At 42.3% G+C, this 26,913-nt stretch overlaps 1 protein-coding gene across 2 annotated transcripts in view; it reads left to right on the top strand.

Annotated features, from left to right (window-relative positions):
• The first annotated feature begins 3,059 nt into the window (after positions 1-3,059).
• The window catches only part of ST8SIA4 (ST8 alpha-N-acetyl-neuraminide alpha-2,8-sialyltransferase 4), a 91,819-nt gene continuing 67,965 nt past the window's right edge, over positions 3,060-26,913 (top strand). For both annotated transcript variants that reach the window (XR_004967443.1, XM_036308435.1), the window contains exons 1-3: positions 3,060-3,497; positions 11,001-11,132; positions 26,413-26,670. Coding sequence is in view for 1 of the 2 variants with exons in the window: in XM_036308435.1 (XP_036164328.1) it covers positions 3,385-3,497; positions 11,001-11,132; positions 26,413-26,670 (503 nt within the window). In the remaining variant the exon portion in view is untranslated. The remainder of the gene's footprint in view (positions 3,498-11,000; positions 11,133-26,412; positions 26,671-26,913) is intronic.

Genomic DNA, 26,913 nt, shown 5'->3' with positions numbered 1-26,913 from the left:
CCCAAAACTGAAACACTACCTCTGCTTCTACTCAGTAGCTTTCCTAGATGCCATGTACATGCTTCAAATGCTGCTGTTACTCATGGTGCCAGATTGCAACTTATTTGTTTTACAATCTCCCCCCCCCCCCCCCCCCCCCCAGTGAGTGAACTTCATGTCTGGCTGGATGCTATTATATTTTAATCATCTGTATGTTCAGATGTCTTCCATATTGCCTGGCTTTTAGTACTTGCTCAAGATATGTTGGATAAATTTAAGTGATGCACATTACACTATCACCATCAGTGAGTGGCGTTTTATTTAAAATCCAAAATTTATTTGTTCCCTGTTTCAAAATCAAAAGTTCACCTAAGAGAATTTAGCATCCTAACCAGGCGTTGCCCATGTCCTCCCCTTCTAAGTTTCCTTTTTAACTTAAATAAGCGTTTTCTTTACTGCAGTTTCTCCAAGTTAAGAAGTCAGTGTGATAGAGATGCATTAATGCAAGGAGATTTGCCTCAACATCAATAAACTCGAAAGGCTCCCAGCAGACCACTTGTAGTGTCAATAAAGGCTCATAATTACTTGCTCCTTTGAGCATTTTAGACCCAACCCCCTAGTTCCCTGGTTTGTTCTGCTGTGAATAAAGGCTGGTTCTTAACTTCCCAAACCTTAGGCAAAGAATGTCAGACATTGGTGAGGACCTGGTTTCCTATTACGAAAAGCAGCTAGATGTTATCATTATTTTAAGCCTTCCGGGGACTGGTAACTCATAACTCCTTTTCCTGCTCTCCTCCAGCATAGGATGGGTGGTGGGCCTCAGCACTTCTGGTTTGCAGAGGTGTAAACCCCAGGGGCAAGAGTGGATGACTGCTAGAGCTGCTGTGGGCCAGGTACAAAAGGTCGCCAGGGTGGAAAGCCCCAGGTGGCTAGCAAAGGACAAAATGTAGGGTGGGACCTCACCCTGGGTGACCTTTCCTCCCCTAGCTTAATGCTGCTGGTCTTGTGGTTTGGAGCCCCTGACCTTTCCCCCTTAGAGATAACATCTAAGCCTCAGTTGTATTTCAGCTCCAGACCCAGATAAGCAACAAAACCAGCACTGCTGAAGTGAGGACCAGCTGCATGGAATAATGCCAATCAATCAGTGGAGACCACAACCCTGAATAGACACACCTGGAAGGGTGCTGAATATTCCATTAAGATCTTTCCCTGGGACCTCCCCTAAAATGTCTACCTTTAAAACCCTTAGGATAGAGGACCCAGTGTGCTCTCCCTCCAGGGAGCCTGCCCATGCCCTCCTCTCCCCCTGTCTGCCCCAGGCATGTTACCATTAGCTTCCTCACTCCCAACTTCCAAGGGCCCGTCCTTTACCTTCATTATTTGTATCCTAAGAATCACTTCTTCTACCTCTGTAATTTACTAGACAAATGTCCTCTTACAGTTTGGGTCTTGCTCTGAATTCTTTCCCAGCCAGAACCCAAGTACCGAGGTTGTAAACCCGGGTTTGGTCTGACCCCACAGGTCAGACACCTGGTGCCCTTCCTGCCACCTGCAGAAGAGCCACTGCTCAACCTGAAGGAACAAAGATTGCAATTGACAAGTTAGGGGTGGGGAGAGGGGAGGGGAAGAACTTGGGATCCTTGCCTGTACATTGGTGAAAATCCTGGGCTCCAGGCACTGTCTCCTGCCAGGGGTGCAGCCCAAAGGACAGTAGAGAAATACTCAGACTGCGGACTGGAATCGGGGACTGGAAAGATGCCCCTGCATCAGAAGTGAGGAAACAGTTGGAGGGAGGAGAGGGTGAAAATCAGAGGATAAATACTTACTGAAACTTTTGAAGAAGAGCTCCTTCCTTCCTTCTCCCTCCCTCCCTCCTTTCTTTCCTTCCTTCCTTCTTCCTTCCTACCTTCCTTCCTTCCTTCCTTCCTTCCTTCCTTCCTTCCTTCCTCCCTCCCTCCTTCCCTCCTTTTTCTTTCTTCTTCCTCCCTCCCTTCCTTCCTCTCCTCCCTCCCTCCCTCCCTCCCTCCTCCCTCCCTCCCTCCCTCCCTCCCTCCCTCCCTCCTTTCTTCTTCTTTCTTTCTTTCTTTCTTTTTCTTTCTTTCTTTCTTTCTTTCTTCTTTCTTTTTTCTTTCTTTCTTTCTTTCTTTTCTTTCTTTCTTTCTTCTTCTTTCTTCTTTCTCCCTTCTTTCTTTCTTTCCTTCCTCCCTCCCCCCCTTCCCTTCCTAACTTCTTTCCTGTTTTCCTTCACATGTGTGGGAGTACTTGTATTTTTTTTTTTTAAGTTCTTTGGTGATTGCTTTTTCTCAGAATCCTGTTTCTCCTCAATGAAATTTAAGAGGGGTTGACGTTTCCTTGACTTAGGTGAGGAATTTCCGAATGACAATGAAAGGGAGTCACGTAAATATCCATAACGTGCCCAATGTCATCATTTGTTTCCTACAGGATCCTGAGTGGGGGTCATCCGCCACCCCCCTGAGGGGTAATAGGCTGATCCGTGCGTGTGTGTATTTATACTTTCCAGATTGAGCTATGCACGGTTTATAAAACGTCCTCTTTCTACTCTTTCATCCCCGACCTCCCCCCGCCCCCCCGCCCCAAGTCACTCTATTTGAGAGGCATGCGGATGCCTAAGTGCGCGCATGTGTGTGTTTTCAAAAGCTTGGAGCATGTGAACCCTTCTTGCAACACACCCCTTCTTTATCTGTACGATTTCGCCACCAGGAAGCCTCTCTAATCTGTCCGCAGCAGAAGCGCCCTCTCCACGCTCTACGGACGGGCGCCCTCAGCGCCTCCCAGTCCTGCGAGCTTCGGGGTTCTGGGGCTGCCTGCCTCGCTCTCCCCGCAGTGCAGGAGGGCTGGCTCCCGCGAGTGTGAGTGTAAGTGTGTGTGCGTGTGCATGCACGGCCAGGAGCTTGTTGGCTTCCTCTCCCCGCACAGCGCAGGCAGCGCCTGCAACGCTACTCTCCGAGCAGCCGCCGGCAACGCGAGGCGGCAGCAGCCTCCGCCTCCTCCGCTGGTGATTGGCTGGTTTTGCTCATCATTTCCCTGCTAGGAAAAGGGAAGGGCCAGTGACGCCCCCGAGCCCAGCTGCAGAAGCGGCCGTCTCCTTCAAAGCACAAGGTGTCTAGTCTTTAAAGAAATCTGAGCCCCAGGGAGGCAGCGCGGAGCGACCCGGCGGGGCTGGCGCGAACCGCTAGGGAGAGCGCAGGGCTGCGCTCCGGCACCGGGGTGAGCGTAGCCGCGGTGGACCCCCGCGACCTGCGCCAGAGACCCCGGCTCCACGCTCTCCTCGCATTTTACAGATAACGCCCCCCACCACCGGCGACTAAATCTCCCAACACGGAGCTTTTATATCCAGAGAAGGTGCAGGAACCGGGGCAACCACTACTGTCCCAGGCACCCAAGATGCGGTCCGTTAGGAAGAGGTGGACGATCTGCACGATAAGTCTGCTCCTGATCTTTTATAAGACAAAAGAAATAGCAAGAACTGAGGAGCACCAGGAGACGCAACTCATCGGGTAAATGCAAAGCTTCATTTCAGGATATGATTATTATTATTTTTTTAAAAAGTCAAGCCAGGAATGAGATGTGGCTGTAGACAATAGAGTGAAGGCTGGGGTGCTCTGTGTGTTCCTAGGAGCGTGTGTGTGTTTAGTCTCGGGAATTAAATAACAAAGGCAGTTGCCGAGGTGTGCGTGCTTCGCTAGGCGTGTTCCCGGGAAGAGTTCAACTTGCTGTGGGGTGGCCGTGACAGTTGTGTTGGCGGCAGGGCTCGCACGCCAAGAGGGAAGTCACTGCAGAAGTGTCAACAAAGAACGTGTGCCTTGTCCCTTTAATCCGCGGGCAGAACTCAAGGGAGATGTCTTTATTCGCCATCTGGTTGCCCTCCCTTCTGTATCTTATCGCTGTGGCGATGCCAGGGAAAGCTGGCTTTCCGAAGGGCTGAAGTTACAGCCCGGAAAGCAGGAAATGCGTCTGCACTCGTTACTCTTCTTTGGCGTGGGGTAGATCTGTGTATCTCAGTTTGAATGAGAAACTCCAGTACAACCAAGGATACTTTCTTACTTGCTCTTCTGTTGATAAAACACAGGGGCGTCATGGGTACTGTAGCTTCAAACACGACTATATTTCTGCCCTTTTTTCTTTCTTTCTTTAAGTTTGTCTAGTTGAGTTCAAAATCTTCCTCCACCCCAGTAAGTTCTCTAAATATCACACTTCCTTCCTCCTTGCCCCTGGCCTCTGTCTCTTTGAAGTTTACCCAGCGGGGTGGCTGCAACTTTGTGTTGCTTTACAAGGCTTGGAAGCGTTTGCTGAGGATATGAACCTGGTTGTCAAAGGACTGTGTTCAAAGTCCTGTTTTCGGAAATCCTCCCTCATCCGGAGGCGTCCGCTGTGGGAAACTACACACTGGCCACTGGCAGAGATGCCCGCTTTGCCCGCTCGGTTTTTATTTCCCTCGGCATTTATTAAAACGAAGATAGAATCCTTGCCCCACTCCCCCTGTGTGTGTGTGTGTGTGTGTGTGTGTGTGTGTGTGTGTGTGTGTGTGGCAGAGGACTGCTAAAACGTGCACAGGCACGCGAACTTCATGCACTCCATTTGTTCATATTCCTTCTCCCTAAGTAAGGATCATTTAAGTGAACAAGGCTCGGGCTTACCCTGAGGGAAGTAGTTACTATTTTATAGGAAACTAATATAGCCAGAAGCACAGCCGAATGGAACTGGTAGATGATGAAAAAGCTAATAAGGAATGGCCTGGATGGTCGCAATGCATCAACAAACCTGTAAGTGGGTCTTTTCCTGCGGGGAGCGGGGGCCACGCTGAACTGTGTGATGAGGTCGTTTGCACATGGAGTGGGTGGGTTGCACATGAGCCCGAGCTCAGTTGTCAGGAAAGGAGGACCTCGGGCGGGGGTGGTGGGCTTCCCTGGCCGGCCTGCGCTTCCCAGGCAGACAAAGGGGTCTTTCGGAAGGTGGTGAACCAGCGCGTGGGGGCGAGGCGGATGCCGGGGTGTGGGGGAGGCTCTTTGTTCCCTTCCGGGCCGGGCCGGTGGGCTCCGAAGACAAGCCTGAGCCCAGACAAAGCGGCCAAGCCTCGCCGGGACTCAGAGTGCGGGCCCACCGCTGGCGACCCGGGGAGCAGGAGTGGGCGGGGCGGGCGGGGCGAGGGGAGGCGCCACAAGCTGCCCAAACGCCCGCCCCGGGCCTCGGGCGGGAAGGAGGCGCGCACCCAGGTCGGGTCCCAACGGGGGAATAACAGACCTAGCACGCTCCTCAAGTCAGGGGCGATGTCGCTCCCGGGGCCCTCCCCGGACCCCGCGGGCCGGTGGGCGCTGCCCTGGACGCTGCGGGGAGGGGGCGGGCCGGCCGGGCGCGGCGGTTAGGTGCTGGGCTGGGTTCACATCGCACCCTTGGCGGGGTGCGCTGCGGTCTCTTCCCGGCTCCCCTGAGAAAGCTGGGACTGGCGCTGGAGTTGATCACTGGGAAGCGAGGTGTACACGAGGTTTCTCCCCTCCTCCCCAGAGCTGGCCGCGAGGGTGGGAGAATGATGAGAAGACGGGAAGCCTTTTGCAGGAATCCGGTCCCTTTAAAAGAGCATCACTTTTCCTGCTTTCCCGCCACCCTGCTCCTCCTCCTTAATTAAAACCCGCAATAACCGGTGTGCGGGGCGCGACGCAGTGCCTCGCAGCCATGGGCTTCCCGGAGACCTTGGAGGTGGCGCTGCCAGCGGCAATGCCAGGACAGCCAGGACCTGTAAGCGCTCCCCCTTTCTCTTCAGGATAAAGTGTTCAACAGGAACGCCTGTGGTGTTAGTTCATGACTGCGTTTTCAACTCCCAGACAGTGCTTCAGGTGGAGGGCTGGACGCATCAAAAGATCATTTCCTTGATTCTCTACGCACGCCACGCAGAGGGGCTAGTTTCCAGAGGAGTAAAGTAGAGTGGAGGTTTGGCCCTCGCGCCCAGACCTGTATTCTGAAGTGGGGTAAGGGAGGCAGTGTCTGACCTTTGGGGGGCACTGCGTGCCTTCTGAGTAGGCTGAGTGGATTCAATGAAGGGCATTCCATACTACTCATATCTTAGGGCAGCCCCCTAGATTCTTAATTAGGTTACTTGCTACCATTTTTTAATAGGCAGGCAGTTCCGTTGTCTATTGGACTTCTGCCTTTCTTAACTGCAAGTCCCATCTAGAATCAGTGCAGCGCTGCTCTCATGCACCAGGTTGAGCAGGCATTCCGCGTAGAAGGAGGGAGAACACCAGCACAACTTTCCTACCAACCATCCACATTTTCATCTGTCCACAGGAATACTAGCAGCATGGTTTTTCTAAGGGACTGTTTGAGAATAGATCAAGTAATTATTGGGCATTTTAAACGGAAATCCCCTTCTAGGCAAACCTATTAATAAAGTGGAACTCAAAGGGCATGAAGTGGTCTGTGCTTGATGAACATTTTTTTCTTAATGGGGAAATGACATTTGCCTTGCAATTGGCCCAGGATTTCACTGATCCTGTGAGTGCTCTTTGGGTGTCATTGGAAACGCGTTACCTTAAGTGTCCTACAGATAACAGTGTATGTGTGTATGCTTATTGAATGTGATAATGTATTTGAGAGTATGACAGAAATTTTAATATCATTCAAATATTTGTTTTGATTGTTATTCTTTAAAATGTGCCACATGCCATTTTCCTGGTTGACCACAAGTGAACTTTAACTTACATTTCTTATCATCTAGAGACCTTTTTAATTTGACTGTGTACCTTCTGTTGTCTTACCAGTATTAGTTCTGAAACTTTTAACTGAATTGACTGTGCAGATAAGCATTCCTACTTAGAAAACGATCATTGTCAGCAAAGTTCCCTCCAGCCTGTCCTAGGGTAGAACACACTCTTGTAAATCAGGAAACCCAGGGTCTGCACGTCCCTTCACATGTCCCTTTGGAGCTCTGCTAACAACCATCAAGCAGGGAGTTGAGGTAGGAAGTACATCTCTCATCTTTATTTTTAGTTGTTTGACACTAAGGTAATGAAAACAGAAAACTGACTGCTGTTTGTGTTCAGGCTTACTTGGATGCAAATTCTTTTAAATGATTTTCAAAAATTTATATTAACGAGGAGATTTAACCCAGTCCAAAGGAAACACATTCATTTCAAAGAACAAATCATGAAGAATTTTTCAGTAGAGGTGGGATCTAATTTCATGAAACAAAATTAATATGTGTTATATTCTACAGAATTAATAAATTGTAGTGATGCCTGACAACTCATATTTCAAATAGAAAAATATTTGTAAGTATTAGTAACCTAACTATTGATTAGTTTCTGTCACTAGCATTGCATAGATGAACATCTAGGAGGGCTTCTCTTAGCTTCATACAAGCAGGAAAACTTACATATATTGCTTTATGCTACATTATTTCCTTGATGTGTCTTGTAGTTTTCCTTGTGGAGGAACATGTTGAATCTTACTGTATATAGCCCTATGCCAGTGATGACGAACCAGGTGACTCGCAAACTCATTTTTTTTGGTTGATTTTTTCTTTGTTAAATGGCATTTAAATATATAAAATAAATATCAAAAATATAAGTCTTTGTTTTACTATGGTTGCAAATATCAAAAAATTTCTATATGTGACACGGCACCAGAGTTAAGTTAGGGTTTTTCAAAATGCTGACATGCCGAGCTCAAAAGGTTCGCCATCACTGCCCTATGCAAATGTTTTCAGCGCAGCTGTTCAGCAATCATGTCTGATATGGAATGAGAAACTAGTAGAGGGGGTGGTAGCCTCCTTGCATGCACGGGAAGGAAAAGCCTTTTCTAAGATAGAATGCTACCAAGTCACAAGTGAAAAATCCCTTGGGGCCCATTTAACTTTATACAAAGAAATTTGCTTCAGAGCCTCAGATTGCACTAAGCCAGGCCCTCTCACACAGGAATTTCATTGACTTCAAGAAGTTAACTAGTTGCAGCTGTTTGCATTCAATGATTAAAAACCTGAAATGTGGCTTATCACCAATTTAAATGAAAATAATTCAAATGGAATAGTAACATAGCATTTCATTAATATAAATCTGATTTAAACTCTAAAACCCCCCTTTTTAAAACCTGAGAGGTCCTGAAAAGGCTCCACACAGCTAGGTACATCATAACAATCATTCCGCCATGTAAAAATGTATCAGTAGCAATCTTCCATGGATATTTTAAAATGTCAGCCTGTGCATATTTTTACTTCTCCCATAAAAGTTTATTGGTGAAAACAATTATAATCATAGCAATCTATGGTTAGAAAAAGATGATATTGACAGCCCAGTTATTAACAAGATGCAGATTGGAAAGATTCCTACCCCTGGAAATGGTAAAAGTTTGTGTCATACTCTTAAAGGCATACCTAAAAAAGTGTGGAGATTAACTTCTGTGTATATCCACATTTTCATTCATATGTAGTTATTATCATTAGATATATAATGTAAAAACTGACTTCTGGGCCACTGAGTAGTAAATTGCTCCCTATGTTTTCTTGCATCCTAAATGACCTCTATAAAACAGTCACTATTAGCCATATATAGGCATGCCAATGTATCATTTTCATCAGTAAGATAGTTTAGACATTATTTTTTACAGAGTTCTAAATTTTACAGTGAGTAGTTGCAACTCATGCCTTGAGTTGCTTCAAATTGGAAATACATGTTTAAAAAAGAATGCAGACCAAAATACCAAACTATAAACTTCCATTACAGAATTCATCCAACAGCTGTTACACAAGCAGTGTTTCCATTGATAGTAGGAGAGGATTGCCTATGTAATAAACAGATTTAGGCTTTCTGATTGAGCAAATAGTTATGCTATTTTTTAAATTACACTTTTGAGAGTCTTAAAACTTAAAAGGTAATATATAAAGAAATAAATGCAGATGCTGAAAAGGTTATGCCATAAACAGGTGGCTTTCAGATTCTCTAAGTCTGGCTTTACATCTATAAAGTACCAAGAAAATAGTTTAAACAATGATCTAGTCTGCTATTAATGTTCCAATGGCATAAATGTAATCAGAGATACCTGTCACCATCATCATTATTTCCAGCCCCCCTGCTACTACCATGACACTGGGATACTTGATTGACACTACTGATTGAAGGGAGTAGCAGTGTTAATTTCTTTAATGTACAAGAAAATACCAGTAATAATGACTACTCAATGAGTTTTCTCCCCACTAGTCTCTGTCTCCCTACCACCATCAACTATCAGGAAGGTGTCTCTTGTTGAGATGACTCAAAGTAATCTTAGCAAGTAGCATGTTAATAGTGCTTTATAAATTACTTTCACATTCAGAGTCCCACATAATTCTCACAAAGTCATTGCACATTAGATAATTTTATTGCAGTTTCACAAGTTAAGATAAGGATTTAGTGGCCTAGAAAGAAAATATTGTCCAAGGTCATACAGGCTAGCAAGTGATAGAATCACCAACATATCCAGATCATCTGATATCCCAAGGTCTTCTTACTACAAAACAAAAGCTCTTTCCATTATGTGTATATGCCTTCTGTGAAAATAAAATTACAGTCTTGGGAGTCACAAGTATACAGATGCAGAAGAACTGGCAAAACATCCTGTCTCTATTGTCTAAAACAGTGGGAGGGATGGGCTAAACTGGAACAGGGCTTTGATGAGAATTTATTTTTTTCTTTAAATATCACAAAGACCTTTACATTTTTTTTTCAGGATTCTTTTTTTTTTTAAATCTAGATAGCATTGGCTTTTATTGGTTAACAAGGGTTTATGTTGGTATATATTATCATGTAAGTTTCAGGTGTTCAACATCATAGTTTAACATATGTGTACACTACAGCATGCTCACTACCAAAGGTCTAATTTCCATTTGTCACCATATAATTGACCACTTATACCCATTTCATTTTCCTACTACCCATCCATTCTGCTAACCACCAATGAGTTTGTTTTTACTTTGTTTTGTTTAAATTTTCTTCTTTCCACATATGAGTAAAATCACATGGTATTTTTCTTTCTCCATCTGACTTATTTCACTTAGCATAATACCTTCAGGATCCATTCATGCTGTCTTGAATGTCAAGATTTCATATTTTTCATGGCTAAGTAGTATTCCTGTGTGTGTGTGTGTGTGTGTGTGTGTGTGTGTGTGAGAGAGAGAGAGAGAGAGAGAGTGGGGGGGGGGGATATCACATCTTTATTCATCTGGGCATAGATACTTAGGCTGTTTTCATAACTTCTGTATTTTAAATAATGCTATTATAAACATAGAGGTGCATATATCTTTTTAAATTTGTATTTTAATATTCTTTGGATGAATAACTACAAATGGAATAGCTGGATCATATGCTAGTTCTATTTTTAATTTTTGAGAAATCTTCATACTGTTTTTTCATAGTGGCTACACTAATCTACAGTCCCACCAACAGTGTATAAGGGGTCCCTTTTCACAGCATCTTCTCCAATACTTATTTCTTATAATAGCCATTTTTACAGGTGTGAGATGATAGCTCACTGTAGTTCTGATTTTAATTTCCTTAAAAATTAGTAATGTTCAATTTTTTTTTATATGTCTGTTGGCCATCTGAATATCTTCTTTGGAAAATGTCTATTCAGATGCTCTGCCCATTTTCTGTTGGGTTGTTTGGGGGTTTTTTTTGTTGTTGAATTGAATGAGTTCTTTATATATTTTGGATATTAACATTTGTATAATTTGAAAATACCTTTTCCCATTCGGTAAGTTGCCTTTTCGTTTTGTTGATCATTTCCTTTATTGTCAAAGGCTATTTCTCTATGAAATAGGCTCTGTTTCAAAAAGAATAAGTGTAAATGATTGCCCTGATAAAATCATATTCACTTAACCTTTATAATACTTTTTATCATGGTTATTGAACTCTTCTAACTTGTAGAAAAAGTTCTATTTACTATTTGTCACTAGTTATCTAAATCAAATGTATTATGCTACTTAGACAAATGCTTCTTATTTTCACCAAGCTGGCATTTTTATTTTGTTTCAGAGATGGTGAATTGTATTTGAGTCGATCCCTTGTCAATAGTTCTGATAAAATCATTCGAAAGGCTGGCTCTTCAATCTTCCAGCACTCTGTAGAAGGTTGGAAAATCAATTCCTCTTTGGTCCTGGAGATAAGGTGAGTTTCTTTAATTAGGCATAATACATTTCACATCGTGTTCTTGGATATGTTGGGATTGGCAGACTTATATTGAACATTTAATTTATGGTTTAAGTATGAATACTTTAATATAAGAGTGAACTGAACCAGTTCTACTAAATGTTACTCACTGAAGAATATGAAACCATAAAACTGAAATCATTATGCAGTCAGAAATTTAAGGATGAATATTTGAGTTTGAATATACTGTCTTTATGGTAATGGAATAAGATATTTAAGTGAGTACTAATGTTTAACATACTTTTCTTCACTCAATTACTCAGGATAGCCATATTTTTGTGAATTATCTCTAACTTCCCTGTTAAGTCTTCATACTGATTTTGAGAGTTTTCTCACACTAGATGAAAACAGAACTTATTCAATTTCTATTTTGCTGACAATTATAAATAAATCTGACATTCTATCACTGGGTATTTCTATATGAGCTTCTGTGATAAAAGTCTCAGTAATTATATCTTAAATCAGAAAATAATTTTTCTGGAATACTTATTTATTATTTGGAATTTTAGGTGAAACAAGCTCTTGAAAACAAACTTGGTGCCTACATATATCCACTATATCTTACTTTCTTCAATTATAATCCTATTACTAATAAGAAAAGTAGGGTCAGCCTTTCCTAATTATGGGGAAGCAAACATAATTTTTCTCTATAGTTTCATTACTGTATTGGTCAGCAGGTTTTAAAAAGAGCTTTTTAGTAAGTCAGAACTAGTGTACTGATTGATTGATTGATTGATCTTTATTGTTGAGAGTATTACAGACCCCCCCTCCCTTTTTTGCAACCTTGCTTCTCACCATCTGGTTCCCACCCCACCCCAAGCCTTCACCACCCTATTGCCTGTGTTCATGGGCAATATATATATGCATGTAAGTTCTTTGTTTAATCTTCCCACCCCATCTTCCCTCTGAGATTCATCAGTCTGTTCCATGCCTCTAGTTCTATTTTACTCATCAATTTATTGTGTTCATTAGATTCCACATATAAGTGAGATCATGTGATATTTGTCTTTTTCTGACTGGCTTATTTCACTTAGCATAACCATCTCCAGGTCCCTCCATGCTGTCTCAAAGGTTAATGGATCCTTTTTTTTTTAATAGCTGCACTAGGGACCCAGTGCACGAATGCGTGCACCTTGAACGGAACTTTGGGTTGCAATGATGCGGTGGGCACAGGGGCGGGTCTCGGCCCACCCTCTGTGCCCCTGCCCGGCCCCTTCCACCGCGGCCTCTGGTCCCCTGTCTGCCAGCAGCCCCGCTCTTGCCTCTGCCACTCCCACGCGCTGACAGCACTGGTCCTGCTCACACCTGCTGTCAGCATGGAGCGATTGGGGCCAGCGTCAGCAGCGGGTGTGAGCACCCAGCTGGACCGCAATGTGCAGGAGTGAAGAATTTTCAGTAACCACCAGAGGCTTGCCCCTATGACAGTGACTGATGCCCTGCCTTGGTCTGGCGCCCCTGCTCACCTGCTCCACCATCCCCTTGAGGCCCATGCCCGCCATGTTCCGTGTGTGCTCCCTGGTGGTCAGCGCATGTCGTAGCAACTGGTTGTTCAGTTCCACCGTTCGGTCCATTTGCATATTAGGCTTTTATATATATAGACTAGAGGCCCGGTGCACAAAAATTTGTGCACTCAAGGGGGGTAGGAGGGGTCCCTCAGCCCGGCCTGTGCCCTCTTGCAGTCTGGGACCCCTTGGGAGATAACGACCTGCTGGCTTAGGCCTGCTCCTGGGTGGCAGAGGGTAGGCCCAATCGCTAGGTGCAGCCCCTGGTCGGGCTCAGAGCAGGGCTGATTGGGGAGTTGGGGTGCCGCCCCCTGTCATGCACAGAACAGGGCAGATCGGGAGGTTGCGATGCCACCCTCAGTCACGCTCAGGGTAGGGCCCATCAGCCCCCTGGGTTGTGAGAGGCTCCGTACCCTCTCACACTCAAGGCAGGGTCGATGGGGAGGTTGCAGCACCACCCCCTGTCACGCACAGAGCAGGGCCAATCAGGGGGTTGCGGTGCCACCACCTGTCACGCACAGAGCAGGGCCCATCAGGGGGGTTGGGGCTCCATACCCTGTCAAGCACAGAGCAGGGTCGATCAGGGGGTTGGGGAGCTCCCCCCTATCACACACAGAGCAAGGCCCATCGGAGGTTGGGGAGCTCCCCCCTGTCATGCACAGAGCAGGGCGGATCAGGGGGTTGGGGCGCCGCCCTCTATCACCCACAGAGCAGGGCCGATCAGAGGGTTGGGGCGCTGCCACTGTCACACTCAGGGCAGGGCTGATGGGGAGGTTATGGCTCTACCCCCATCACACACAGAGCAGGGCCCGTGGGGGGGGGGGGGCGGGTTGGGGCACCGCACCCTGTCACACACAGAGCAGGGCCGATCAGGGAGTTGGGGCGCTGCACCCTGTCACACACAGAGCTGCAGGGCGATCAGGGGGTTGGGGAGCTCCCCCCTATCAGGCACAGAGCAGGGTTGATCAGGGGGTTGGGGCGCCTTCCCCTGTCATGAACAGAGCAGGGCGGATAGGGAGGTTGTGGCCCCGCCCCCATCACACACAGAGCTGCGGGCGATCAGGGGGTTTGGGCGATGCCCCCTGTCACACTGATCCCGGTGCCAGGAGGCCTCTCAGCTCTGCTGATCCCGGTGCTGGGAGGCCTCGTGGCTCCGCTGATCCCGGTGCTGGGAGGCATATTACCCTTTTACTATATAGGATAGAGGCCTGGTGCATGGGTGGGGGCCAGCTGGTTTGCCCTGAAGGGTATCCTGGATCAGGGTGGGGGTCCCCACTGGGGTGCCTGGCCAGTCTGGGTGAGGGGCTGAGGGCTGTTTTCAGGCTGGTGGGTGACTGAAGCTCCCAACTGCTCCTTTTTTTCTTTTTCTTTTTTATTCTGGGCCAGCTTTAGCTCTGGCTCCAGCTCTGAGGCCTCTGCTGCTGAAAGCAGGTATCTGGTTTGTTTGGGTTCTATAATTGAAACTGTGTATCAACTCCAGCTCTGGGATCCCGGCGGGCTGAAAGCAGGTTTCTGTGGTTTTGTTTAGCTTCTATATTTGTAACTATGTTTCAAACTGCAAGCTCAGAGGCCGGCAAGGCAGGCAGGGAACGTTTGGTTTCCTCCGTCACTGAAGCAAGCAAGCCTCATGTTAGTTTCAAGCTGCCTGGCTGCCGGCCGCCATCTTGGCTGGCAGTTAATTTGCATATCTTGTTGATTAGCCAATGGGAAGGGTAGCGGACGTGCACAAATTACCATGTTTCTCTTTTATTAGATAGGATAGTACTCCATTGTGGAAAGATACCACAAGTTTGTTTTTTGTCCATTCATCTACTCTTAGTACTTGGGCTGTTTCCAGATCTTAGCTATGTAATCTAATAAAAGAGAAACATTCAAATTGATTGCACCTCCCCTCTGCTACTCCCCAAGTCACGCCCACCAGCCAATCAGAGCAACTATATGCAAATTAACCCAACCAAGATGGCGGCAGGAAGCCACAGAGCTGGAGCAAGCAGGAGGCTTGGTTTCCCCGGCAATGGAGGAAGCCAAGCTTCCCACCTGCCCTGGCCAGCTGTGGCCTCCGTTCAAGGCAGCAAAGTTTCAATTATAGAAGATAAATAAATCCCAGATACCGGTTTCCAGCCAGCCTCCACTGAGAGCTTGGGTGGCTGGGGGCCATGGCCAGCCTACAAACAGCCATCAGCCCCTCACCCACGATGGCTACACCCTCATGGAGTGAGGGTCCCTGCTGGGGGGCTTGGCCAGCCTGCAAACAGCCATCAGCCCCTCACCCAGACTAGCCAGACACCCCAGCAAGACCCCCCACCCTGAAGGGGGTGTTGCCAGCCTGCCAATGGCCCTCAGCCCCTCACCCAGGCTGGCCAGGCACTCCAGTGGGGACCCCCACACTGAGGGGCTGTGGCCAGCCTGCAAACAGCCATCAACCCCTCACCTAGGCTGGCCAGGCACCCCTGCGGGGACCCCCACACTGAAGGGGCTGTGGCCAGCCTGAAAACAGCCATTAGCCACTCACCGAGGCTGACCAGGCACTCCGGCGGGGACCTCCACCCTGAAGGGGGTGTGGCCAGTCTGAAAATGGCTCTCAGCCCCTCACCCAGGCTGGCCAGGCACCCCAGCGGGACCCACACCCTGATCCAGGACACCCTTCAAAGCAAATCTGCCGGCCCACACCCATGCACCAGGCCTCTATCCTATGTAATAAAAGGGTAATATGCAAATTGACCCTAACAGCAGAACGACTGGGAATCACTGGTCACTATGACACACACTGACCACCAGGGTGCAGACGTTCAATGCAGGAGCTGCCCCCTGGTGGTCAGTGCGCTCCCACAGGGGGAGCTCTGCTCAGCCACAAGCCAGGCTGACGGCTGCCAGTACAGCAGTGGTGGTGGGAGCCTCTCCCACCTCCTCAGCAGCGCTAAGGATGTCCTACTGCAGCTTAGGCCTGCTCCCCGCTGGCAAGTGGACATCCTCCGAGGGCTCCCGGGCTTCCAGAGGGATGTCTGATTGCCAGCTTAGGCTCAATCCCCTTGGGAGCGGGCCTAAGTCAGCAGGTAGTCATCCCCCTAGGGGTCCCAGACTGTGAGAGGGCACAGGCTAGGCTGAGGGACCACCCCCAAGTGCACAAATTTTTGTGCACTGTGCCGCTAGTCTATAATAATAAAAGCGTAATATGGTAATTAGACCAGATGTCCTTCCAGTCAACCTTCTGGATGAAACCAGGGCTGCAAGGGAGGCCTGGGTCCCGGGTGCCAGAGGAAAGCCGATGCTGGCAGCTGGGGGAAGGAAGGCCTACTCTTGCACGAATTTCATGCATCGGGCCTCTAGTTGTAATTAATGCTGCTATGAACATAGGGGTGCAAATATTCTTTCTGATTGGTGTTGCAGGATTCTTAGGATATATTCCTAGAAGTAGGATCACTGAGTCAAATGACAGTTCCATTTTAATTTATTTGCTATTAATCACTGCCTGAGGACATATTTTCATTGATTTTTAGAGTGGAAGGGTAGAAGGGAGGGAATGGGGGAGGGAGGGAGCAAGGGAGAAAGAAACATCAGTGTGAAAGAGACACATTGATTGGTCACCTCCCACAGGCATGCTAACCAGGGCAGGGGATTGAACCTGCAACCCAGATACATGCCTTTGACTGGGGAACTCAAGACCCTTTGGTCTGCAGGCTTATGCTCTAACCATTGAACTATACTGGCCAGGCCCATTTTTAATATTTTGAGGAAACTCCACACCGTTTTCCATAGTGGTTGTACCAGTCTTTATTCTCACAAGGAGTGCACTAGGGTTCCTTTTTCTCCACATTCCCTCCAGCACTTGTTGCTTATTGATTTGTTGATGGTAGGTTGTCATTCTGAATGACCATCCTTTACATAATAAAATCATTGAATATTTCTAGTATTTACAAAATGCTAATTATTCATTTATTGGATAGTAATGCAGATTTTTTAAGCGCAGTTAGTGCACTTAAAAGGGTAAGCTGGTGATTTGTTTGGGTTTCTACCTACTCATTTCTTGGATCATACCCACATACTGAATGTTGTAGATTATAAGCAAATTAAAGAAATAATTTTCATACTCATCTTTAGAGTATGCATAGCAATTCATAGAATTAATGACAGCAAAGGCACTCACTTCATGTTAAAGTATATTTGACAGAATGTCTGTTAATTAAAGAGATGGGTCAGGCAAATGTAGGAAATGTTAGAATACTTTGTTTTAAAGCTTTGGCAGTGACTGGAAAGGGAAACTGGAATCAACTCACAGCAATGTCAAGTGGTGTTATGTTTGGTTGATTTTAGTTTAGTGAGAACGTTATATATTTGTAGGTGGAGTACAGGAATGTGAATATAAGTATAGTGTGGAGACAGAGATTATAAATTGGTATCTTTTGGGTAGAATGTTGTCAGCAAGCAAGATTTATTTCAACCAGGTAGAAAAAAACTTAAAGCCAATATTAAAAATTGGGAGATTCCTTATAAAAGTAAAGATTTTCATTACTCTTGAAAATAAACATTGACGACTCTGGGTTCCACCAAAGCACTATTTGCTTGAGACAACATTAGGTAAATATATGCATATAAATTCTTTGTTTTTTTTTGTTTTTTTTTTAAATATATTCCATTGATTCTCTACAGAGAGGAAGGGAGAGAGATAGAGAGCCAGAAACACCGATGAGAGAGAAACATCGATCAGCTGCCTCCTGCACATCTCCCACTGGGGATATGCCTGCAACCCAGGTACATGCCCCTGACCGGAATCGAACCTGGGACCTTCCAGTCTGCAGACCGACGCTCTATCCATTGAGCCAAACCGGCCTTGGCTAAATTCTTTGTTTAATCTCTCTAGTTTGACATTTTTACCGATGGAGTATCCTTCTCTCATGATACTTACCTAGTAACTTCCTCATTATCCCAGACCTTTATACCCACATTTGAATTTAGAAACCCTATATGTGATGAGATAATTATGAGAAAAACAGCTACAGGATGTGGGACTCAAATGTGGTTGAGTTTAGAACAAAGTAAGGACTCATATTTCTTTGAGGTAGATTGGAAAGAGAGAAATATGGGTCATTATAAAAGGAAATATTTTTAGCATTATTCGTGGTGGCCAAAACTTGGAAACAACTAAAGTATCCCTCAATAAATGATTGGGTAAAGAAGACATGGTACATATATACAGTGGAATACTACTCAGCCATAAGAAAAGATGAAATACTTGCAACAACATGGATCAATCTTTCACGCTTGCGAAATACTAAGTCAGGCAATAAAAATCAAGGACCATATGATTTCACTCATGTGGAATATAAAACTGAAAGCAACAAATGAACAAATAACACAAACAAACAAACAAATGAAACCTGATAGACACAGACAACAGTATGGTGGTTACCAGAGAGGAAGATGGGTAGGGGAAGGTGGGTAGTAGAGAGTAAAGGGGGTCCAAATATATGGTGGCTGAAGGAAGGTAATTTGACTTTGGGTGGTAAACATGCAACGCAATAGAATTATACACTTAAACCTATATAATTTTATTAACCAACTAGAGGCCTGGTGCATAAAAATTCATGCACTGGAGCGGGGGTCCCTCAGCTTGGCCTACCTCCTCTCACAGCCCGGGAGCCCTCAGGGGCAGGAGGCGACCCGGCGATCAGGGTAAGGCGACGCCCCATCACACCTCTGCTGCTGTCATTGCCGGCAGCGCAAGACTCGGCCGGCCCTGGTTACCTGATCCTCGGCTGGTCCTGGGCGGTTGGGCAGCTGCCATCCGAGGCTTAACTGCACCTTGGGCCAGCCCTGGGCAGCTGGGGGGCTGAGGGGATTGGGTGCTGCCATCTTTGAGGGCAGGGCAGTCAATTAGATTATTCCCTCCTTATTAGCTGTGGGTGCTGCCATCTTTGAGGGCAGGGCAGTCAATTAGCATATTCCCTCCTTATTGGCTGTGGGCACCACCATCTTTGGGATGACATGAGGGTCAATTAGCATATTCCCTCCTTATTAGCTGTGGGCACCTCCATCTTTGAGGGCAGGGCAGTCAATTAGCATATTCCCTCCTTATTGGCTGTGGGCACCACCATCTTTGGGATGACATGAGGGTCAATTAGCATATTCCCTCCTTATTAGCTGTGGGCACCTCCATCTTTGAGGGCAGGGCAGTCAATTAGCATATTCCCTCCGTATTGGCTGTGGGCACCGCCATCTTTGGGATGACATGAGGGTCAATTAGCATATTCCCTCTTTATTAGGATTTACCCCAATACATTTAATAATAAATACCTAAATAAAAAGGATATATTTGATCTGTAAGGATGTCTCCAAAGAGAATTTTAAAATGGGAAGATTTGAAAAGATGGGAGACAATTAGGTAAGGGAAAGGTCAGGTAAAGGAAGGTAATGGAAGAAAGCAAAGTAATAACTAATTGGCAATAGTTCAGTTAATGTAACTGGCCATGCCTTCCTAGCATCTGTAGAAAAATGAAAATGTAGTTGTGCATGAGGCAACAGAGTTATAGTTTGCTATTGTTAAGATATTCAAACTAAATGTATTAAACATAATCTGACCCAAGCAGTTCATTATAGTAATTTTACAAATTAATGAGGGTTGTATCCATATTTTTAGGGGAATAGTCTATTTTTAATTATAACACCTGATAATATGTGTAAAATATTAGTATTCTTTTCATATGTTCTTAACAGATAAAGAAATAAACAATAATGCAATGAGCAAATATTAACTAATGCATACAAAGTTGTCACATAAAGTGGAATACTACTGAGTGGAATGCAATACTATTATTAGGGAATACTATTCCACACCTACAATGGAATACTATTATTTCTTTACAAGGAAATAATAATTTCTAAAACCATTATTGCACAAAATGCAAACAATTCATTAAAATTATAATTGCCTATAGCAGTAGTGACTAGTGATTATTAATCAGTTTGAAACTTGTAATAAAAAATTTAGAATACAAAAATGTCTTATTGTTCACTAACCTTTTTTTTTTTTTTAAAGTCACACTGGAAGCTAATTTTACAGTGTTTTGAATTAAGTTTTCTATTTTCCTCCCATTATGTAGAACCATATTACTTTGTGTTTGTGAGTGGGTGTGGGCATATTTCATAAGTGTTTTCAAAATTCTTTTTTCAAGTTGTTGATTAAGAAATTACAGCTAATAATTTTTTATCTTATGTGATTGAGCCATGCTTACAAACCTTTCTCATTTAAAAAAATCTCATTAAACTTAAAATGCTCTTGTGACATTTCTACTAAATTATCTATTTACATTAAAATGTAAAACAGCTACTGAAAATATTTTCCTTACATTTTCTTTTTATTACTAATTCTTTCAACCCCATCTGTACTCTGCTACTTTCACAAACATATTAAGTATGCACTCATATATATTCATCAAACAACTCTACCTCTGGGGAGTTACAAAAGAGAGATGGTTTCATGTATTGGTTCATTGTATTTTGGAGATTCATCATGGTTTAGGGAAGTTTATTCACCCTACAGCTAACTTTATAATTAAAATAATTTGCTTAGTTTAAGGCTTGATTTTATTAGTACTGGTTTGTTCTTCATTATTGTAAGCTAAGAAATGGCACACTTAAGATGTGAGTAAATCTGTGAACATTGTACCGAGATATCATTTGGTCATGTCCAACACTTGTGACTTGCCTTTGCTTTTTCCATGTTTAAGTTGTTTCTTGTCTTTCTTTTTTACTTATTTTTCATATGTTGAATAGAAACCTGAAGAATTATAATGCCAAATATAGATGTACAGAAATGTATGAGCTCAGCTACTCTTCAGGACAGATTAAGCATGTCATAATTAGGCAGAAAAAAATACTTTCAACTCTTAGCATTACCATATATCAAAGTTTCCAAACAGAAAAGGCTAGCAGAGCAACTAAACATAACTGCAAATTTATATGTGCTTATCTGTAAAAAGAGAATTTTCTGTTGCCTTCCTCAGTTTACTTTAGAAAAGGGTCCCCATATATTTTGTTCAATAAGTGACCAGTAGAACACATCTTGGGTCTCACAGCTTCATAGTGTCAGAGTCAAGCTGCAAAACCAGGCCTAATTGGAAAACGATATTTTAGTACTAAAATGTAAACTATGAAATGTATCTTTATGAAGTATACAATATTTTCTATGCACCAAAATAATAAAATACATGTAAGATAATATGAATCCAATATTACCGAATGCTGGGTCAAATAGTAAATGGCCATCTGAGGGGTAAATTAAACCAAGAAATGCTTTTCTTTAAGCAGCTAGAGACAACTCTGCCTTTTTATTTGTTTGTCTTAGGATTTTTTATTTTTTATTTTTTTTTTACCATAGAGGACCTTAAGCTCAGAAGCCTGAACAAGCTATAGGTTATGTTCATTTAGAACTCTGAGGCAACGTGCTCATGGAAATAACCTTTTGAGTTAAAAACGTTTGTGTGTTCTCTCTGCTTTTCCTAAGCATAATGAAACACTTGGCACTTCTTAAATTATTATTTTTTTTCTTTTTAGTAAACCATGTGAGTAACAACTGATTTAGCAATTTTTGTCTGGAGTTTAAAGTTTATATGTGTCATAACCCTATTTGCTTCTCAACTTGTGATGCATTCCAACTGTAAGATCTGTCTCACAAGACTTGCTGATGGAGTCAACAATGTCATTTGGATTAAATTTTTGTTGCCATAGCACATATGTTTGTTGTTGACAAGGAAGCTGCAGAGAAGAAAGAGTGGCACCTGGTGATAGGTTAGCCCTAGTTAACATTTCACAAGTGAAAAAAACCTTTAGTAAACTAATTCTCTGAGACTCTGCAGCTGCTATTTGAAGTGATGGCTGTTGTTGAAAGGGAAGTTCTAGTTGAAAATTCAGTTGAAAAGTTTCTGCGTAGAATCTATTTCTGTCAGTTTAACTGTCAGTTTAAGCCAGCTTTGCCTAACAAAAATGACCTTTCTGACTAAGAGTTTAGTCTCACTGAAAGTGAAACAAGTATTTTTGGGTTTTTTCAGTCATCATTATAACAGTTGCTGAGTTTAGGTGTGTACTTATCTAATGGGATTTCAAAAGTTACTTTATGTTCACAAAATGTCCAAGATATAAAAAGTCTTTTTTTTTTTTATTATTGTTCTGTTAAGTCACACACAGAAAGCACAACCCCCAACTTTAAATATCTGGTAATAACTTGACTACTTATAGGAAAATTTGTACAGCAGGTCCTAGAAAACGTGGTTTCATTCAACGTCATTCCATTATACATTGATGAGAAAAATAATCAATTCCTGGTTGGGGCCACTGTTTGTGTGGAGTTTGCATGTTCTCCCCACATCTGTGTGGGTTTTCTTTGGCTCCTTTGGTTTCCTCCCACCGCAGATACATGCATGTTAGGTGAGCTGGTATGTCTACACTTTCCCAGTCTGAGTGGGTGTGGGTATGGATGTGAGTGGCCCTGAGCGGGAAGGGTGAACTCTCCAGGATGGGTGCCCGCCTTGCACTCTGAGCTGCTGGGATAGGCTCCAGCTGCCTGTGACCCTGAACTGGAATAAGCGTGTTGGAAAGGAATTCTCTTATTTTAATTCATCTTTCTTAAATATATATACAGTTCACATTTATTTCAGTGTTTAATATTTAAAATGTTTTGGGTTTTTATTTTGAAGTTTGATGATGTTTTTGTGACCAGAAATATCTTGTAGGAACTTCACTCATATATATCAGTTAGACTATGGCAAAATTGGTTTTGTTATATGTCTTCTCTCTCTTGAAGTCACAGTTTCGAAGAACTTATCCACTCTATTAAATGAGGACTTACTGTACTGGTTCAGCCTGCATATTAATAAGTAACTTTTGTTGGTTCATGTTTCTTTAGAGCCCAGAAGTTAAACTGAGTTTTCTTTCCATCTCTCTCATTCTGAAGTAGTTTTGTTTAACCTAATCTTTTCATTCATATCAATTATCTTCTGAACAAAATATGTCAGTTATCTTTGATGATACTTAAAGGGTTGTTTCAGTTCCAAGTAAGTTCACTAGTTTTTCATGCTTCCAAGGACATTTAGTTAATTGTATTTAAGCTCTAGTTTTCTTATTTATTTTTTTCTACAGTCCAAACAACAACTAGACTTAGCAAATCCACAGAACATTTTATAGTCTGTCACATCTAGAATCTAAAAAATAGCCCTAGCTGGTTCTTCTCAGTAGAGTGTTGGCCCAAGGATTGAAGGGTTGCGGGTTCAATTCCAGTCAAGGGCATGCACCTTGATTGCAGGCTCAAGCCCTGGCTCCAGTCAGGGCTCTTGCAGCAGGCAGCCAATCCATGTCTCTCTCTCACATCAATGTTTCTCTCTGTCTCTCCCCCTCCCTTTTACTCTCTCTGAAAATCAATGGAAAAATATCCTTGGGTGAGGATTAACAACAGCAACAACAAAATGCCTATAACCTGCAAAGGAGAAAAAGAAAGAACTAACATTTCTCATTGTTTTAAAAAATAAGCATCAAAATCAAAATATTATTAGCTAAGTAATTATTTTCAGTCTTACTTGTATCCTTCATCAGGAATCTTAGCTCAGATAAAAAGGCTGACTAAAAGGTTGGTTCGATATAAGAAAAAGAACAAACTAGAGACCCTCTAGGTCTTTTCCCTTCCCCTTCAGTTTTAAAAACAAATACTATGCAATCATTCTGAGTTTTGCCTACAAACTTATACTTTGATTAGCCTATGTGAATTGGTGTCTTTATTCTGTCTTGGAAAATACTTTTACTATTTTTACTGCTGCCAATAAAAAGAAAAAACACAACTGTTGAGGCTATAACAGTATTGGAGGAACACACACAATTGTATCATCTGTACTTAATAATTATATATCTCATTAAGCATTCTTTTCTTCCAAGAGTAGGACATTATGATGTTTTTTAAAACGTTTCTGAACTCTAATAATCCACTTTATTATACCAACTTTTCTCTGAATAAATAAATTAAACATGCCCATTGATACTCAGAAATTTAGAAGACTTAATGCTTGAAAATATTTTTACTGCTTTTGATCACATGACAAAGGTTCTGTTATGTGAAAGTCCCTCTTGCACCCTCTTGCAATCAGCTGTCAGGCATTTAGCTGTTAATTTTTTTCACGAGGAAAGGGATTTCCAGGCTCTCAAGATTCTTCTTTCAAATCTGAACCTGAAATCTATTCACTTCTACTTGCATACTTGTGAGTACATCCTCAGATATCTACTGCAACCCCTTCGAATTATGTTCAAAGGAAAATGATAATATCTCCTTTGGTGATCTGACCACATCCGTGCAGTCTTTATTTTAGAGCCAGTCTTGTCATTTTCACAGGAAATGAACATTTTTGTGTTGAAATACAAGTGTCCAAACATTACTTTTTTTCCTTAAATAAATAAATTGTAACTAATAAGACTGTATAAAAGTTTGTATGGATTGCACTCTTGGTGCTAGTTGTTAACTTTTGTTAAGAATCATATTTACTTAATGAAATGAAAGACCTCGATTTTCTACAATTCCTATGCCCTACAGTTGCTAAATTTATTGGGTGTTTTCTTCTCATATAATTTGTACTTTGTTAAGATAAATTATTATAATGTCTGATAATAATTCTATTAATTTTAAAATTTCATTGTAGTGCATTTATACAGATTTTCCTGTACAAATTCCACTCTTTGTGCACCTAATATTCCAAATGTTTGAGAAAATTTTTTCAAAAATCATTTTCTTTTTCAGAGAGATGATAGACATATATATCCCTTATAAAAATCTGGCAAAACAAAGTTTTTAATCCCTGGTTTTCTAATTATACAGCACATTAAATTGGGACTTATTTTCTTCCTTCTTTGCTAGTCATGCTTTTAGCTCCTGTATGATTTGATGACTTGCTCTTTTGGTGGATTGATGGGAGGACACCCATATTTTGTAACAAAGTATATGGATTGTGAGGGAGCTTAAATCGTAACAGCACTAGAGGAAAAATATGTCTGTCATATCTTGAATGTTATAATAATGGCATTGTATACCAGCTGTAATAGTACACTTTATTAAATAATATCCAATTCTCAATCTAGAAAAGAGCTTTCTCAAATTGTTTCTAGCTGGTATATGTTTGGTAGTTAAAGGATAAGCAATCCCAGACTTTGTAGACCAAGTGCATAGTGTCTTTGGCAATATAATTCCCTCAAAAATGTATTATACTCTTTGTAGTTAGTTCCTGGTATAATTAAACGCACCCCAAAATATCTTCTGAACAGGACTCTTCAGTGTTTTGGTTCCCTCAATTTAATGGCAGCTACTCTTACCTCATTTGAATGATTACACGTAGATGGAAAGGCAATATTCCTCTTGCTGCTAGGATGGCTCTAATTTATAGTTGCATCTTTTGCTCACTGGGGTATTAGAAACATTGGGGAGGTCTCAATTACTAGATTTTCACATGGTTTAGATTGTAAGTCATTACCAGAGATTATCCTTTCCATCTTAACTTGCAATTTGGCTACATCATGCCTAACTTTGCCCATCTTTTAGTGCCTTGATCAAAGGAACAAGCAACATATAAACACTTTTAAACCAATTCTTCAAGATTAACAGGTTTTTACGTATAGATTATGACTCCCAAATTATTGCAGATAACAGTTTTTATCAGGAGCTTTGCTATATTCATGTCAAGGGTCACTACCTTTCTAGCCTACTGTATCTATATGTTCATTTTCCATCATTAAACTTACCATATGTATGTATGTTTATGTGGCATCTCACATCTTTTATTAATTTCTTCATTAGTTATGGGCTAGGCTAAGCTTTCTTTCAAAAGACCTTAAAATATAGTGGATTAATTAAACAAGTTGAAAATTTATTTTTCTCTCCAATAGTTATGTTCATGATTCACTTGTATACCATTTAAGAAAACAGACTACATGACCAAACCCAGCTGCACTGGGATTTGAAAACTTGGAAATGTTCTAGTTGACCATCCATGTGCTCAATTAAAACTTAGAGGATTCAAATACTAAAAGGAAGAAGGGGAGAAAGAACACTAAGGAACAATTAGCTATCACTGCCATGCATGAGTCCAGTGTTTTATCTATCTTTTCATCAAATGTACCCATATTACTTCCTGGATCCTTGCGCTCAGAAGAAAGCTTTTATATACATCTAGTGCTATAGTTTTAATTCTCCTTCAAATAATTGTAATATACACATAATTTGGGTAAATGTATATAAGTTCATTGGAGGGTTCAATTATTTTAATAGAGTTTATTAAGGTGTAATTCCAAACAATTTCATGTTATTTCTGTTCACCTTAAGGGGACAATATTAAACAAAATAGATAACTATAAAACATTAACTAACACTAGTAGAATGTTAATTATGCAAAATCAAGTCATGACAATTGCATTTTATTTATTAAACTAATTTTTCTGTATATTTTGGTAGATGAGGGACTTTGCCATTCCACAAATAGGTGCAGATACCGTGTTTATCTAGAAAATCATTGAGAGACTGTGCAAATGATTTTTAAAACATATACTCTATTTCCTGTAGAATCCATTTAACTAATAGGTTGCTTTAATTACCAACTTACAGTTTAAGATTAGTAATTTACCAATTTACATTTCATTATATGGTACTTTGTAAGATATATCACCAGTTCTTTGATATGTTGTCATTAATAGAAAACTTTATATTTCAAATATAGGAAGAACATTCTTCGTTTCCTAGATGCAGAACGAGATGTCTCGGTGGTCAAGAGCAGTTTTAAGCCTGGTGATGTCATCCACTATGTGCTTGACAGGCGCCGGACACTAAATATTTCTCAGGATCTGCATAGCCTGCTCCCTGAAGTGTCACCGATGAAGAACCGCCGATTTAAGACCTGTGCAGTTGTGGGAAACTCTGGCATTCTGCTGGATAGTGAATGTGGAAAGGAGATTGACAGTCACAATTTTGTAATAAGGTGAGCTTTCTTTTTTTTCCTAAAGATTTTAATTTATTCAAAGAAGTTTAATTTAGAAGTACAAAGCTGGCAGAAATGTTTAAACCTAACATTAATATTAAGGATTATTGAAAGCCCAAACAAATATTTATCTATTATATCTTTTTCTGTGTCACATCCAAATTTACATTTACCCTGAAATATAAAATTATTATATCATTGAAAGAAAAGATTCATACCAGCAATTTTTTAATCAAATGGCAA

This window comes from Myotis myotis, unplaced genomic scaffold (genome assembly GCF_014108235.1).
Source record: "Myotis myotis isolate mMyoMyo1 unplaced genomic scaffold, mMyoMyo1.p scaffold_m19_p_5, whole genome shotgun sequence".
In the NCBI taxonomy this organism is placed as follows: Eukaryota; Metazoa; Chordata; class Mammalia; order Chiroptera; family Vespertilionidae; genus Myotis; species Myotis myotis.
The sequence above is the reverse complement of the archived record's forward strand: the minus strand, read 5'-3'. Positions and strand labels throughout refer to the sequence as shown.